This window comes from Chiloscyllium punctatum, chromosome 20 (assembly GCF_047496795.1).
Source record: "Chiloscyllium punctatum isolate Juve2018m chromosome 20, sChiPun1.3, whole genome shotgun sequence".
NCBI lineage: Eukaryota > Metazoa > Chordata > Chondrichthyes > Orectolobiformes > Hemiscylliidae > Chiloscyllium > Chiloscyllium punctatum.
In genome coordinates this window covers 41,795,336-41,813,228 of record NC_092758.1, presented here as the reverse complement: position 1 = coordinate 41,813,228, position 17,893 = coordinate 41,795,336, and the positions used below count along the sequence as shown (strand labels likewise).

The 17,893-nt window shown below is 43.8% G+C and overlaps 1 protein-coding gene across 1 annotated transcript in view; it reads left to right on the top strand.

Moving 5' to 3' along the window:
- LOC140491788 (uncharacterized) overlaps positions 1-17,893 on the top strand; it is a 220,685-nt gene that overhangs the window by 156,974 nt on the left and 45,818 nt on the right. Inside the window, exon 12 of the mRNA XM_072590190.1 lies at positions 6,390-6,488. Within this exon, the coding sequence (XP_072446291.1) occupies positions 6,390-6,488 (99 nt within the window). The remainder of the gene's footprint in view (positions 1-6,389; positions 6,489-17,893) is intronic.

Below are 17,893 nucleotides of genomic sequence, written 5' to 3'. Positions count from 1 at the left end.
AGCGCCGATACAGTCATCAATGTAGCGGAGGAAAAGGTGGGGGGTGGTGCCAGTGTAGCTCCGGAAGATGGACTGTTCCACATATCCTACGAAGAGGCAGGCATAGCTGGGGCCCATGCGGATGCCCATGGCTACTCCTTTGGTTTGGAGGAAGTGGGAGGATTGGAAAGAGAAGTTGTTCAGTCTGGACTAGTTCAGTCTGTCGAAGGAGGGTGTCAGTGGAAGGGTACTGGTTGGGTCGGCGGGAAAGGAAGAAGCGGAGGGCTTTGAGTGCTTCGTGATGGAGGATGGAGGTGTACAGGGACTGGATGTCCATGGTGAAGATAAGGCGTTGGGGACGGGGGAAGCGAAAATCATGGAGGAGCTGGAGGGCATGGGTGGTGTCCCGAACATTGGTGGGGAGTTCTTGGACTAAGGGGGACAGGACCGCCTCACCTTCATTCCCCTACGCTCTCTGATTAACAAGTTCAACACGCGGCGTGACATCGAACAATTCTTCCGCCGCCTTCGCCTCCGTGCCTACTTCTTCAACCAAGATTCTCGCCCAGCCTCTTACGACCCCTTCTCCCGCCTCCAACACACCCCATCCACCTGGACACCCAGTGCTGGCCTCTTACCCGCCCTCGATCACTTCATAGCCAACTGCCGCCACGACATTAACCACCTCAACTTCTCCACCCCTCTCACCCACTCCAACCTCTCACCCTCTGAACGTGCAGCCCTCCACTCCCTCCGTTCCAATCCCAATCTCACTATCAAACCAGCAGACAAGGGAGGCGCGGTAGTAGTTTGGCGCACCGACCTTTACACCGCTGAGGCTAAACGCCAGCTCGCGGACACCTCCTCCTACTGCCCCCTTGACCATGACCCCACCTCCCACCACCAAACCACCATCTCCCAGACCATTCATAACCTCATCACCTCAGGGGATCTCCCATCCACCGCCTCCAACCTCATAGTCCCACAACCCCGCACCGCCCATTTCTACCTCCTGCCCAAAATTCACAAACCTGACTGCCCCGGCCGACCCATTGTCTCAGCCTGCTCCTGCCCCACCTAGTACCAAGGATTCACAATTTTCTGAGAGAAGAAAAATCCTCCTCATTCCAGTCTGAAATGGAAGACCCCTGATCACTAAAGTATGTGCCATTGATCTAGCCTCTCCCATAAGGAGAAATATTCTGGCAGCATCCATCCTATTAGGTCCCCTTGGGATCTTTTATGTCTCAATAAGATCATCTTTCTTTCTTCTAAACTCTTATGGAAAGAGGCCCAGTCTGTTCAACCTTTCCTCATAAGATAATCTCCCCACCCCAGGTAGCAAGTGAGTGTACCTTCTCTGAACCACTTCTAAATTTACATCCTTGCTTAAGTAAGCAGACCAATACTGTACACACTATCCCCAATGTGGCCTCACCAATGCTCTTTGCTACTGAAGCAAAATATCCGTACTGTTATGTTCTTTTCCACTTGAAATGAAGAACAACACTCCATTTGCCTTCCTAATCACTCTTTCTACCTACATGCTAACTTTTTATGATTCATACTGTACTCAGGCACACAGGTCATTCTGTACCTCAGTATTCTGCAATGGCTCTCTATTTAGATAATATACTTGCACATTTTCCCACATGTTCCACTTGCCAAAGGTTTGCCCACTGAATTGACTTCACTACATCCCTATGTAGCCTCCTTATGGACATCTTCATAACTTACTTTCCTACCTACCCATGTATTCACTGCCTTCTTCCAAGTTACTGGTATAAATTGTTAATAATTGCGAGACCTACACAGGTCTGTGGTACGCCAGTCATCACATCTGACAATCCAAAAATGACACATTTTGCAATCACTCTACATTCTATTGACCAACCAATCTTATAATCATGCTAATATGTTAACCCAATGCCATGCATTCTTATTTTTTCTAGTAGGCCTTGATATTAGCTTCTCAAATGCCTTCTAAAAATCTAAGTGCATTCACCAGTTCCCCTTTGTCCATGTTGCTTGTTACTTCCTCTAAATAACTTTCCCTTTCTTATTAATCTTTTAACTATCCTTTCTGTTCTTTGTCTTGTGACCTGCCATTCATCTTTGCAGAATTATACATCTTTTCTTTAAATTTGATGCTTACTTTAATGTCTTCATTTAGTCATGGACAATGTGTCTTCCCTTTAAAATCTTTCTTTCACATTGGAATGTATCTTTGAGTGTTCTGACATATTTCCAAAAATACCTTCCATTGTATCTCCAATGACCTATCCCTCTAAAATAGTTTTTCCAATTCATTTTAGCTCATATCTGAATTCATGTCAGATATCCTGAATCTTGACACTAGCCAGACAACATTATAGTTTGCACTCTATCTCTGTATCCATGCCCCTGACTACTATACTAAACCCTACTACCACTACACTCCTATTAATTCTCCCGCTTCAATGGCTTGCTGTACCATAGTGCCATTTTCAGTTTTCTCATCCATTTTGCAGCCATTGCTTTCATATAGGCAGACTGCAGGAACCTCAAAAATGTTCTGCAACTGCAAAGGCTGAGGCTCCTCCATCTCCTGGGTCTCTATAGCCATCTCATTCACAGTCAGACCCTCTAGCCCTGACAAAATCAAAAGATGCTTTCCTAAAGAATATGCCCCTAAAGAATGGGGGGGGAGAAAGTATCCAGATAGTTTTTCTGTGCTCTGTTGCATTAGATGTCTGCAGCTTAGGCTATAGCTCATAAACTCTGAGCTGAGGCTCCTTGAGCTACATTCACTTACCAACGATGTTTGCCCTGGATCATACTGTTGTCCAGGAACTGTCACATTTTGTAGTTGCAACACATCACCTGCCCTGCCATCTTTTATTGTCTGTATTTATTGTATTAATTAATTTGCAATTAATAAGCACTACTAATCCCTAAGCTGATACAAAATAATAACAACATCTCATTATGTGTTGAACTGAAACCAGGATTGAAAACTTCTTAAAATTTTTAACAGATATTAACGATTTTTGAGAAGATTTGTAGCTCAGGCTGATGATAAGTATATAAGTTAGCTCGATGAGCTTTTCACCAGAGACTCCCTGATAATGTTACCGAGTATGGTGACGAAATATCTGAAAACAAGCCTTCAAGCTCAGCAAGCTAACTTACATACTTATATTCAAAACATCTTATTGACTCCCAGGTCTTTTTTAACTTGCTTTTTAAGCATGCAGTCGTAACAGCTTTATTATTGTGATCTCTATTCAGCACTACCAAAAGTGTCTGCCATTATACTCCAGGGTGAGAGTGCTACTTAGAAAACTGAGGTCTTTTTAAAATAGATGCATGTGGTATCTTTTTATCCAGCTTCTCCTTTTGATTTGATCCACTATGCAAACATCCCAACAAAAATCAAATTGTTTATTACGATTCAGATCAGAATACTTTCTTGTGTTATGTTCCTCTAATACTAGAACAGCCTTTTTTTTAAGTAAATGTCTTAAAGAAACTGGTTCAATTTATAAAACTCTAAAATTTCAATCATTTGCAAAGTTGCAGCTCAGCAGCAGTTATACATTGGAAATCTAGGTTTAATTTAAGCAAAGTAGCGCAAACATTTGCTGTTATTGGCCAATCCTCAGATATCCATGGTTAGTAGACTCAGCAAGTGTACAGTATTTGATTTCTAAAAAAAACTTATGCTGTTTGACAGAAAATATTCAATGATATTGATGATATACTTTGATATTAAAGCTCTTACTGTTTCCTTTAAATAAACACCAATACATGAGTGTGCATGTCATATTCATCCAGTTATTTTAACCATTTATCATTGTCATTAACTATCCAGTCTGCAAACCTTTTATTTTCTATTGTGATTTTTGATTGTGTTTTTCCAGCAACATTTCCAAAGAAGTAAGTCAAATAGATAATCAATATCTACCCTCATCCAACAACAATTGCTTTAATAATTGCAATTAATTTTGGAAATAAACTGATCCTTTAATTATCACTTATTACCTGTGTTGTTAGTTTTAAAATATGAAGTTATTAATTGTTGGCCCTAAGGAGACCAGAATTTAATATGAGTGAGGGGAGCCCCATCCACTGGCTGGAGAACTGGCAGGACTCCTGCATTGTGATTCTCTCGAAGGGTAATGATGCTATTCCAAGATGATTAAGTTTGGCCTGGGCAGCATTGGGTCTCCTGTCAGATTGAACCCCCAATAGAGATAGAGGTCTCACCTCTGGGAGTTGCCAGCTACTCCAACACCGGCATCAGGAGCACCACCACAATCTGTGGCCTTCAGTAGACATCGCTGATAGAAATCTATCAGAATAGTATGTGATTGGAATGGTGGTTGCAGAACAAAGTGTCAGGATCAGAAACAGGGAATTATTTCCTATGGAGCACACATCTCCCCAATACTGAGACCCTCAACCAGACTAAGTGCCTGTGAATCTGGGCCCCTACCCACGAAGCTGTTGGCAAAGCTGACAAGTTGAATATCAGCGATGGTGGGTCACTGACCATGAGTAGTCCTTCAGAGGTCACTGAGGGGCCATCCGGACAAGAAATCTGCCAACGAGCCTTCCCAGCCGAACTTTGATAAAAGGTATGAAAATGTAGAACGTGTTTGACTCATGGGCAAGGACCATCCAAATGGATAATGACATGTCCATTTATTTTCCAAATTAGAACAAGAAAGTGTCATTCAACAAGGCTAGGAGGCAGGTAATAAATGTGAGAACAGGGCAGTTGAAGGAATAACTCTAACTGGAGTTGGCAACATTATCGCATAGACACACCATCATCTAACCATTGTAGACATGCCAGTGTGATGATAATATAGGGTGTAAGTTTGCTCGCTGAGCTGTAGGTTTGATATCCAGATGTTTCATTACCTGGCTAGGTAACATCATCAGTGGCGACCTCCAAGTGAAGCAAAGCTGTTGTCTCCTGCTTTCTATTTATATGTTTGTCCTGGATGGGGTTCCTGGGGTTTGTGGTGATGTCATTTCCTGTTCATTTTCTGAGGGGTTGATAGATGGTATCTAGATCTATGTGTTTGTTTATGGTGGTGTGGTTGGAGTGCCAGGCCTCTAGACATTCTCTGGCATGTCTTTGCTTAGCCTGCCCCAGGATAGATGTGTTGTTCCAGTCGAAATGGTGGGTTTTTTTTCCTCCGTGTGTAGGGCTACGAGGGAGAGAGGGTCGTGTCTTTTTGTGGCTAGCTGGTGTTCGTGTATCCTGGTGGCTAACTTTCTCCCTGTTTGTCCTACGTAGTACTTGTGGCAGTCCTTGCATAGGATTTTGTAGATGACGTTGGTTTTGTCCATGGGTTGTACTGGGTCTGTTAAGTTTGTTAGTTTTTGTTTGAGAGTGTTGGTGGGTTTGTGTGCTACTAGGATTCCGAGGGGTCTTAGTAGTCTGGCTGTCATTTCTGAGACTTCTTTGATGTATGGTAAGGTGGTTAGGGTTTCTGGCTGTGTTTGGTCTGCTTGTTGTGATTTGTTCTTGAGGAATCTGTGAACTGTATTTTTTGAGTATCCGTTTTTCTTGAATATGTTGTATAGGTGGTTCTCCTCTGTTTTCCGAAGTTCGTCTGTGCTGCAGTGTGAGGTGGCTCGTTGGAATAGTGTTCTGATACAGCTTCGTTTGTGTGTGTTGGGATGGTTGCTGGTTAAGTATTTGGTCAGTATTTTTCGGTTTTCTGTATATGATGATATGTGATTTAGGGTGTAGGTGATGTGTGATGATATGATATGTGATGATAATGTCCCAGACCATTTGGATTGAGATAACTATACTTGCTCCCTACATCTCAAAATTTTTATGAAAATATCTTTGGTATGGGTGACCTGCTCCACTTACTGAAGGAATAGAGTAAAAGTGGCCTGCTCTCTAACCTCTTTTACACGTCCAACAGCCACCATGCACTGTAGCAAAGCAATGGATGTCTGGTGGATGGAAGGTGCCATGCCTTGGTAGAGGGGCAATGATAGGTAATAGGAAGTGTTTGGAGGTCATGAGGTGGACTGGATGGAGTAGTGTATGAGAGCTGTAGGGCTTGGCTTTTTTTTTGTAAAGCTGGGACAAAGACCTGAGCACTGAGGTGGGACTTCACAACAGCATGTCTCCTCAAGCACCAATCCCATGGCTGCATATGACCTTTCTCTGGTTTAGCTGGCATCTGACCCACCCCCACCCCATCAATTAGGATCCCCAGAGATTGTACTTCCAAAAAGGGGGCACAAAACTGGGAACTTTCCCGACTGCTGTATCCTCAAGGATGAAAATCCAATCAATCATCTTAACATGCATATGCGTTAAGATGAGGCGGTTTATATATGAGCGTACAATTGTAGTATTGTGTTTTCTGAGATATGTGTTTCATATATTTTAGGGTATAATTGGGCCTAAAGGAGAATCAGGAATCCCAGGAGTCCCAGGAATTCCAGGACAGAAAGGTGAAAAAGGAGACATTGGGTCCTCTGGTCCACCTGTGAGTGTCTATCTGAAAGCTCTCATTTCTTAAATATGACAGTATATCCTGATACGTAAATAAGATGTCAGATATCAATAAATAAAAGCTATGAAGACATCCAGTGAAGCATACAAATTGACAGTAGCTCCAGCTCTAATTTTTTTTTTGTTCACTTCTACAAGTCCACCTTTACTTCTCCTATCTCAAATCTACTGACCCTGAAACAGCATCACTCCTAACTGCTCGACCAATCAGATTATCTGGTTACCTACTTCATTGTTTTTATGTGGGACCTTGTTTCATCCAAATTGTATACTGCATCTCCTCCACTACGACAGCGACTGTACTTCAGAACTACATTCTGTATAAAGTAGTTTGGAATATTCTGAAGTCAGGAAATGTACTATATAAGTTGCTATCCTTTTCTTCAGAGCCATACCTGGCTGAAGCCTTCACATCAGGCACATAATGTCAATTGCAGTCACTGCAAGGCTAATCATCATCAATGTGGCTCTCAATCTGGTGGGAAGTGGACTTTGCCAAACAAAGGTACAGCTATCTGTCTATTCCTAAATGGAAATACCCGCTTTATGATAGCAAACACAGGCTGATAAATTAAACAAAAGAATTTTGTAACAGAAGCCGGACCCTGAATAACCATCTCTATGACAACGTGGCATGCTTTGAATGATTCAACCAGTGCTATGTTTACTTTTCATAAACCATGTGATTAATTCATCCTGTTCATGAAGTTTACAGTTTATTCTCCCAAGCTCGCTGACTCCATTGCAGGCTTAGAGATCAACTTTGATGTTGCAAGGCAAACACAGATTTACCTTTTTAAATGTAAAAAATTCCAAGCTTGTTTCAATTGCATTTACTACAGAGTTACTTATTGATTTATCAATCTTTTATTTGTCTCAGTAAAAATGTAGCCCGTGAATGAGGTGAGCAATGGTGAGTCATTTGGGAAAAGATGGCAACATTGGAAAGACAAGATTCTTAACAGTGATAAATAAAAAATCAAGTTTTCCACCTGCAGTTTGAACGCTGACATGCAAATCTTCCCTAGTGAGCAGCAGAAACCTTTTGGATGCATGACTTGCTTTTGCAAACCTGCATCTTTCATTGCAATGATGCTGCCAGGTCTCTGTACACCAGTAAAGACACCCATCTCATGCATTGGAATTAAAACCAGAAAGTGCTGGAGAAAGCAACAGGTCTGGCAGCACCTGTGCGGTGGAAACAGAGTTAATATTTCAAGATTCTTCTTTGGAACTGAAAAGGGCTAGAAATTTTTTTTTAAGGCTGTTGCTAAAGGAAGAGGAGGAGCAAGAGGAACTGATGGTGAGGATGCCTGGAGCAAAAGATAAAAGGAGGACTAATGATAGTAAAGGAGAGATAGAGATGTAAAAGTATGTGTTCACGATAGCTGTGAACAGCAGCAAATAGGTTTACTCTCAACAGACAAGATCTATGTCATCAAGACATGGTCATGATGTGGAGTTAAAAATGTGTTGCTGGAAAAGCGCAGCAGGTCAGGCAGCATCCAAGGAGCAGGAGAATCGACGTTTCAGGCATCTTTCCTGAAGAAGGGCTGATGCCAGAAACGTCGATTCTCCTGCTCCTTGGATGCTGCCTGATCTGCTGCGCTTTTCCAGCAACACATTTTCAGCTCTGATCTCCAGCATCTGCAGTCCTCACTTTCTCCATGATGTGGAGTTGCCTGTGTGAGACTGGGGTAGACAAGGTCAAAGGTCAGGCGACACCAGGTTATAGTCCAACAGGTTTATTTGAAATAACAAGCTTTTGGAGCATTGCCCCTTCGTCAGGTGAAGTTTGATCACGACGTGGTGGTGGAGGGAAATCAAAGTCCAGAATTGTTCATGCTCTGAAGTTGTTGAACTCTATGTTAAGTCCTGAAGGCTGTAAACTGAGGTGTTGTTGTCTAGCTTATGTTAGGCTTCTCTGGAGCACTGCAGCAGGCCTAGGATGGAAATGCACAAGAGAAAGGTGGCTTATTGAAATGGTAAGCAACTGTCAGGTCAGAGTTCATTCATGTGGACAGAATGGATGTGTTCTGCAAAACAGTCACCTCGTCCATATTTAGTCTCATCAATGCAAAGACCATCAATGCACATTGTGAACAATAGACTGTACAAGAAGTACAAGTAAATCACTGCTTCACCTCTGTCTGAGGCCTTGGAAAATGAGGGAGGAGGTAAAAGGGCAAGTGTTAGCCTTTGATTGCATGGGAAGGGAGGATGTGTTTTGGGATGGCTCCTGCTGGAGGGAGTGGAAATGGCAAAGGATGAGGTGGGAAGTGAGAACTACAGGAAGCCCTATCATTGTTCTGGGAAGAAGAGGAAGGGCTGGGGTCAGAAGTGCAAAATATGAGCCAGACTTGGCTGAGTGGTCTGTCAGCTGTGGTGATGGGGAGAATCCTCAGTTCAGCAAAAAGGAGCACTTGTCCTGTGGAAGGTGGCATCATCACAACAGATGCAATGGAGATTGAAAAACAGAGAATTTAATGAAGTCCTTGCAGAAGCAGGGTGTCAGAAAGTGTAGTTAAGATAATTCTGGCTTTGTTATGAGTATTGGTAGAGACCTTTATCTGCAGAGAAGACAAGAAAAGCAAAAGAAAAGTCAGGGATGGAATCATCACTCCCCACTAAAGAAGGTGAGAAAGGAGTGATAATGAGAAGCAAAATTGATGAATCTGAGCAGGATGCATCTTTCAGCTCCTTGCTAGCTCTCTTTTTGCACCTACTCAGATGCTCACTGCACATCTACCCTGTCTTTTTATACCTTGCCTCATTCAGAACTTCTAGGCTAACAGTACTTAGAGTCATAAAGACGTACAGCATGGAAATAGACCCTTCAGTCCAATTCATCCACGCTGACCAGATATCCCAACCTAATCTAGACCCATTTGCCAGCACTTGACCCATATCGCTCTAAATGCTTCCTATTCATATACCCATCCAATGCCTTTTAAATGCTGCAATTGTACCAGCCTCCTCCACTACCTCTGGCAGCTCATTCCATATATGCACAAGCCTCTGTGTGACAAAATATGACCCTTAGGTCCCTTTTATATCTTTCCCCTTTTGCCCTCAACCTATGCCCTCAAGTTCTGGACTCCCCCACCCCCAGGGAAAAGCCTTTTGTCTGTTTACCCTATCTGTGCCCCTCATGATTTTATAAGCCTCTACAAGGTCACTCCACAGCCTCCAAAGCTCCAAGATAAACCGCCCCAGCCTGTTCAGCTTCTCCCTAGAGCACAAATTCTCCAACGCTGGCAACATCCTTGTAAATCTTTTCTGAACCCTTTCAAGTATCACAACATCCTTCCCATAAGAAGTAGAGCAGAATTGCATGCAATATTCCAAAAGTGGCCTAACCAATGTCCTGTACAGCCGCAACATGACCTCCCAACTCCTGTACTCTACTCTGACCAATAAAGGAAAACATACCGAACGCCGCCTTCACTAGCCTATCTACCTGTGACCCTACTTTCAAGGAGCTATGTACCTGCACTCCAAGGTCTCTTTGTTCAGCAACACTGCCAAGGACCTTACCATTAAGTGTATAAGTCCTACTAAGATTTGCTTTCCCAAAATGCAGCACCTCGTGTTTATCTAAATTAAATTCCATCTGCCACTTCTCAGCTGATAGGCCCATCTGATCAAGATCCTGTTGTACTCTGAGATGACCTTCTTAACTGTCCACTACATCACCAATTTGGTGTCATCTGCAAACTTACTAACTATACCTCTTATGCTCACATCCAAATCATTTATATAAATGATGAAATGTACTGGACCCAGCACTGATCCTTGTGGCACTCCACTGGTCACAGGCCTCCAGTCTGAAAAGCAACCCTCCACCGCCACCCTCTGTCTTCTATCTTCGAGTCAGTTCTGTATCCAAATGGTTAGTTCTCTCTGTATTCCATGAGAGCTCACCTTGCTAACCAGACCTCCATGAGGAACCTTGTAAGACGCCTTACTGAAGTCCACGTAGATCATGGTCGAGAGTGTGGTGCTGGAAAAGTACAGCTGGTCAGGCAACATCCGAGGAGCAGGAAAATCGACATTTCAGGCAAAAGCCCTTCATCAGGAATGAGGCTGGGAGCCTCGGAGGTGGAGAGATAAATGGGAGGGGGGGTAGGGTTGGGGGGACAGTAGATGAGAGTGCAATAGATCATTGGAGGTGGGGGTAATGGTGACAGGTCAGAGGGGAGGATGGAGCAGATAGGTGGGAAGGAAGATTGACAGGTGGGACAGGTCATGAGAGTGGTGCTGAGCTGGAAGGTTAGAACTGAGATAATGTGAGCGGTGGGGAAATGAGGAAACTCGTGAAATCACCATTGATGCCATGGGGTTGGAGGGTCCTGAGGTGGAGGATGAGGCACTCTTTCTCCAGGCACTGGGTGGTAAGGGAGTGGCGATGGAGGAATCCCAGGACCTGCATGTACTCGGCGGAGTGGGAGGAGGAGTTGAAGTGTTCGGCCATAGGATGATGGGGTTGGTTGGTTTGTTCAGGTGTCCCAGAGATGTTCTTTGAAGTGATCTGCAAGTGTCTCCCCCATGTAGAGGAGAACGCATTGGGAGCAATGGATACAGTAAATGACATGTGTGGAAGTGCAGGTGAAACTTCGATGGATGTGCCTTGGACAGAGGTGGGGGTGGTGTGGGCGTAGGTTTTGCAATTCCTGTGATGGTAAGGGACGGTGCCCGTAGGGGAATGCGGGTTGTTGGGGTGGGGGGGGGGTGGACCTGACGAGGTAGTTGTGGAGGGAACAGTCTTTACAGAAGGTGGATAGGGTTGGGAGGGAAATATATCCCTGGGGGTCGGGTCCGTTTGTAGGTGGTGGAAATGGCAGCGGATGATGCAATATATAAGGAGGTTGGTGGGATGGAAGGTGAGGACCAGGGGAGTTCTGCCCTTGCTGCAGTTGAAGGGATGGAGTTGGAAGGCAGGCGTGCGGGAAGTGGATGAGATATGCTGGAGGGCATTATCAACCATGGAGGATGGGAAATTGCAGTCTTCAAAGAAGGAGGTCATTTGGTGTGTCCTGTGGAACTGGTCCTCCTGGGAGCAGATGCGGCGGAGGCAGAGTAATTGGGAATAGTGGGTTGCATTTTTACAGGAGGCAGGGTGGGAGGAGGTGTAGTCCAGGTAGCTGTGGGAGTTGGTGGGTTTATAGAAAATGTCAGTGAGTCGGTCCTCGTGGATGGAGATGGAGAGGTCCAGGAAGGGGAAGGAGGTGTAAGAGATGTTCCAGGTGAATTTAAAGTCTGGATGGAATGTGTTGGTGAATTGATGAACTGTTCACCCTCCACATGGGAACTCGAGGTGGCACCAATGCAGTCATCAGTGTAATGGAGGAAAAGGTGGGGAGTGGTGCCGTTGTAACTGCAGTAGGTAGACTGTTCCACGTAGCCGACAAAGACACAGGCATAGTGAGGCCCATGTGGATGCCCATGACTACAAATGTCGATTTTTTCCTGTTCCTTGAATGCTGCCTGACCTGCTATGCTTTTCCAGCACCACACTCTCGCCTCTAATCTCCAACATCTGCAGTCCTCATTTTCTCTATATAGATCACATCCACCGCTCTGCCCTCATCAATCGTCTTTGTTACTACTTCAAAAAACTCAATCATGTTCATGAGACATGATTTCCCACGCACAAAGCCATGTTGACTATCCCTAATCAGTCCTTGCCTTCCCAAATATATGTACATCCTGTCCCTCAGGATTCCCTCTAACAACTTGCCCACCACCGACGTGAGGCTCACTGGTCTATAGTTCCCTGGCTTTTCCTTACCACCTTCCTTAAATAGTGGCACCACATTAGCCAACCTCCAGTCTTCTGGCACCTGACCTGTGACTATTGTTGATACAAATACCTCAGCAAAGGGGGCTAGCAATCACTTCTCTAGCTTCCCACAGAGTTCTGGGGTACACCTGATCAGGTCCTGGGGATTTATCCTACTATATGCTTTTCAAGACATCCAGCACCACCTCTTCTCTAATATGGACATTTTTCAAAATGTCACCATCTATTTCCTCACATTCTATATCTTCCATGTCCTTCTCCACAGTAAATACTGATCAAAATAGTCATTTAATATCTCCCCCATCTCCTGCAACTCCACACAAAGGCTGCCTTGCAGATCTTTGAGGGGCCCTATTCCCTCCCTAGTTACCCTTTTGTCCTTAATATATTTATAAAAACTCTTTGAATTCTCCTTAACCTTATTTGCCACAGCTATCTCATGTCCCCTTTTTGCCTGCCTGAGTATACTTCTTAAGTATACTCCTACTGCTTTATACTCTTTTCTAAGGATTGATTCGATCTCTCCTCTCTATAATTGACACATGCTTCCTTTTTTTTCTTAACCAAAACCTCAATTTCTTTATTCATCCAGCATTCCCTATACCTACCAGCCTTTCCTTTCATCCTAACAGGAATATACTGTCTCTGGACTCTCATTGTCTCATTTCTGAAAGTTTCCCATTTTCCAGCCGTCCTTTCACCTGTGAACATCTGCCCCCAGTCAGCTTTTGAAAGTTCTTGCCTAATACCGTCAAAACTGGCCTTCCTCCAATTTAGATCTTCAGCTTTTAGATCTGGTCTATCCTTTTCCATCACTATTTTAAAACTCATACAATTATGGTCGCTGGCCTCAAAGTGCTCCCTTACTGACACCTCAGTCATCTGCCCTGCCTTATTTCCCAAGAGTAGGTCAAATTTTGCACCTTCTCTAGTAGGTACATCCACATACTGAATAAAAAAAATTTCCTGTACACTCTGAAAAAATTCCTCTCCATCTAAACCCTTATCACTATGGCAGTCCCAGTCTATGTTTGGAAAGTTAAAGTCCCCTACCATAACCACCCTATTATTCTTACAGGTAACTGAGATCTCCTTACAAATTTGTTTCTCCATTTCCTGCTGACTAATTGGGGTCTATAATACAATCCCACTAAGGTGATCATCCCTTTCTTATTTCTCAGTTCCACCCAAATAACTTCCATTGATGTATTCCCAGGAATATCCTCACTAAGTACAGCAGTAATGCTATCCCTTATCAAAAACTCAACTCCCCTGCCTCTCTTGCCCCCTTTCTATCCTTTCTATCACATTTGTATCCTGGAACATTAAGCTGCTAGTGCTGTCCATCCGTGAGCCACATCTCTGTAATTGCTACGATATCCCAGTCCCATGTTCCTAACCATGCTGTGAGTTCATCTGCCTTCCCTGTTAGGCATCTTGCATTGAATTAAATGCAGTTTAATTAGTCAGTCCTACCTTGTTCTCTGCTTTGTTCCTGCCTGCCCTGACTGTTTGACTTGCTCCTTTTCCCAACTGTACTAGTCTCAAATTGATCACTTTCCTCACTGTTTCCCTGACTCCCGAACTCCCATCTTGCTCATTTAAATCCTCCCAAGCAGCTCCAGCAGTTGTACTCTCCCTGACATTATATTAGTCCCCTTCCAATTCAGGTGCAATCAGTCCTTCTTGTACAGGTCACTTTTACCCCAGAAGAGATTCCAGTGATCTAAAAATATGAATCCTTCTCCCATACGCCAGCTCCTCAGCCACACATTCATCTGCTCTATCCTCCTCTTCCCACCCTCGCTAGCTCGTAGCACCAGGAGTATTCCAGATACTACTACCCTTGAGGACCTCCTTTTTAAATTTCTGCCTAACTTTCGATATTCTCCCTTCAGAATCTCATCCTTTTCCCTTCCTATGTCATTGGTTTCATTGTGTACAATGATCTTCTTTTGGCCCCTGTCCCCTTTTGAGAACATTCTGCTCCTTTCTTGTCATTTAGTGTAGACTGAAGCCTCTGATGTTTCTCAGCACCACGCAGTGAAGAGAATGGCATCATACAATGTCAGTGTCTCACCTGTAGCAAATACCCTGCATGTTACACATGAGCTTTGAGAGGGGAACAGTGCATCACTAAGCTGTGTGTCTAGAGTTCAAGGGAAATGAGCAATGTTCTCTCTCTGAACCCAGAGCCACTGGGAAGCTACGTGCATTGTGGTGATGCATTTCCTCCACTTGGAATTCACTGCTGCATGTCTGAATCAGGGCGATGAGTGCAAAAGTGCATATAGAGGCATCACTAAGGGGCTGCTCTCTTCAGAGCTGATTCCACTGGTGCCTGCAGGAGACGAGAGGGAGTAAGTTGCAAAATAGGGGTAGAGTTTGGGCATTTGAAAATGCAGTCATTGTGCTGGTAATGGGAGTGCAGTACAGGACTTGACAATAAAGCTTATTTTCTGGTTGGGGCATGTAGGTTGCATCACTATATGAGTGGTCAGTCTTCTCCTAGTAATGCAAGGGCCCCCCCCTCATAGTGAGAGAGGAGCTGGTTGTCAACCCCACCCATCTGGGCTCTCTTGAGTCAAATGTGGATTGTTTACTCCTGTCATGAGACAAAGAGAATGATTGAGTGAAATGAATGTGGCTGGCACAGCTGTTTAGTGCTGGAGTGAATGGGGAAAAAGGGGTGAGATGTCTTGAGTCAGTGAATACGAAGTGCAGAGGACAAGCAGGATTAGAGGTCTGAGGGGGTCGCGTGAGACACCAAGGTAATAGTGAGTGTGGTAGACCATGAGCCTTGGTGGAGGTTTCAGTGACAGAGTTAGAAGTGTGAAGTAGCAGAGATTTAGCATGTCCTATGACCATAACTGACTCAGCACTAAAATCTCTCCTGACCTCTCAATTCTTCTGACTACAATCTCTTTTGCTTCCCTTGCTTCTCCGTCTTTGTGAATTCTCTGGATTTCCTTTCACATGCTACACTGACTCTGCATCTGATTTTCTTCCATTAAGTCACCTCTTAATCAACTCTTTGAATTCAATTTCGGAATGGCAGGCAGTGACCAGTGGGGTACTGCAGGGATCCGTGCTGGGACCGCAGCTTTTTACAATATATGTAAATGATATAGAAGATGGTATCAGCAATAACATTAGCAAATTTGCTGATGACACAAAGCTAGGTGGTAGGGTGAAATGTGATGAGGATGTTAGGGGATTACAGGGTGACCTGGACAAGTTAGGTGAGTGGGCAGATGCATGGCAGATGCAGTTTAATGTGGATAAATGTCTGGTTATCCACTTTGGTGGCAAGAACAGGAAGGCAGATTACTACCTCAATGGTATCAAATTAGGTAAAGGGGCTGTTCAGAGAGATCTGGGTGTTCTTATCCACCAGTCAATGAAGGCGAGCATGCAGGTACAGCAGGTCGTGAAGAAGGCTAATAGCATGCTGGCCTTCATAACAAGAGGGATTGAGTATAGAAGCAAAGAGGTGCTTCTGCAGCTGTACAGGGCCCTGGTGAGACCACACCTGGAGTACTGTGTACAGTTCTGGTCTCCAAATTTGAGGAAAGACATTCTGGCTATTGAGGGAGTGCAGCGTAGGTTCACGAGGTCAATTCCTGGAATGGCAGGATTGCCTTACACGGAAAGACTGAAGCGACTGGGCTTGTATACCCTTGAGTTTAGAAGACTGAGAGGATCTGATTGAAACGTATAGGATTATGAAAGGACTGGACACTCTGGCAGGAGGGAACATATTTCCGTTGATGGGGGAATGCCGAACCAGAGGACACAACTTAAAAATACGGGGTAGACCATTTAGGACAGAGATGAGGAGAAACTACTTCACCCAGAGAGTGGTGGCTGTGTGGAATGCTCTGCCCCAGAGGGCAGTGGAGGCCCAGTCTCTGGATTCATTTAAGAAAGAATTGGATAGAGCTCTTAAAGATAGTGGAGTCAAGGGGTATGGAGATAAGGCTGGAACAGGATACTGATTAGGAATGATGCCTACTCCTGCATCTATTGTCTATTGTCTAATATTATAGAGTCATCGAGTAATACAGCACAGAAACATGCTGACCAAGTTTCCCAAACTAGTCCCCCGTGCCTGCGTTTGACTGATATCCTTCTAAACCTTTCCTGTTCATGAACCTTTCCTGTTCATGAACCTTTCCAAATACTTTTAAATGTTGTAACTGTACCTGCATATACTACTCCCTCTGGCAGTTTATTCCACATACAAACCACTTTCTATGTGAAAAAGCTGCCTTTCAGATCCCTTTTAAGTCAGTCTTTGTGGCTTTCTTTGGGATCACACTTTGCTGTGAAATAAGCTTTCCCTTGTCTAATAGATTTCCTCCAAGTTTTTAAGTAAAAGGAAATAGTAATCCATGTGCTGAGTACATAACCATCTTTTGTCTCACACATTGAAGGAAGTGCTCTATTTCTGCTCAGTGACAGAAACAAAAATCGCATTTCTTCCAAGAAGGAAAAAGAGACATTTAAAAATTCCACAAGATAGCATTAAGGTCTCTTCCTCAATTTTATTTTTGTCTCTGTGAAAAATAATGCTGAACTTTACGTGTTGGAAAGTCTGTACCCACCATAACGGCTGAGCTAAATGCTTACTTAAAGTTGCACTTTGGACATAACAATTGCCTTTGTTGAGATGGTAAACCTGGTAAGGTTTCTGTCCCTGATTCAATTCAACTACCATTACTACAAAATTTTGTAGGGCTGGGAAATTGACTAAGGTTCCATGTTTAAATAACCTACAAGCACACACACAGATGGGACCAACTGGATGACACACCAAAGTGCCCAAAGTATAAGACAGCAACTTCAGGAGAGAAAAGTATGCATTTAAAGGAATATTATATTTCATAGCATTATTTCCAGGAGTACGCTGTATAACTGATGTTTTTCTAACTTGCTGGAAACATAGCGTCCTTATATAAATGTGTTCTGAAACTATAGAACTAGGAAGGCTCAACAAGGATTCTTTCTTGAATATGTTTTTGGAGATAAGTCTCTTGATTAAACTTAAAATATAAGCCATAGCTATTAATTTAACCTGGGGCAGTGTTTGTATAGGAATAAGACGGTGTTATATTCTGGGTCTGTAGATTGTGAAGGAGCAAAAATGGCCTTTGCAGTGATATGTACTTGTCAGTTTAAAGAGAGTTTAAGGGTTACTGCCGATTATATCTGCCATAAATGCTGTTGGATGCTAATCTTATCAGATCGAGTGGGTCGGTTGGAGAGACAGATAGAAGCGATGAGGAATTTGCAACAGCAACAGTATGTGATGGATGGCAGTTAAAGGAAGGGGGGAAGTCTCAGATACAGTCACATAGTTGGGTTAACTCCAGGAAGGGTAAGAGAGGTAGGCAGCTAGTGCAGGAGTCTTTTGTGGATATACCCATTTCAAACAGGTATGCTGTTTTGGAAAATGTATGGGGTGATGGATTCTCAGGAGAATGTAGCACAAACAGCCAAGCTTCTGGTATTGAGACTGGCTGTAATGCAACAAGGGGTACGTCGGCTGCCAAGAGATCAATTTTGTTAGGGGA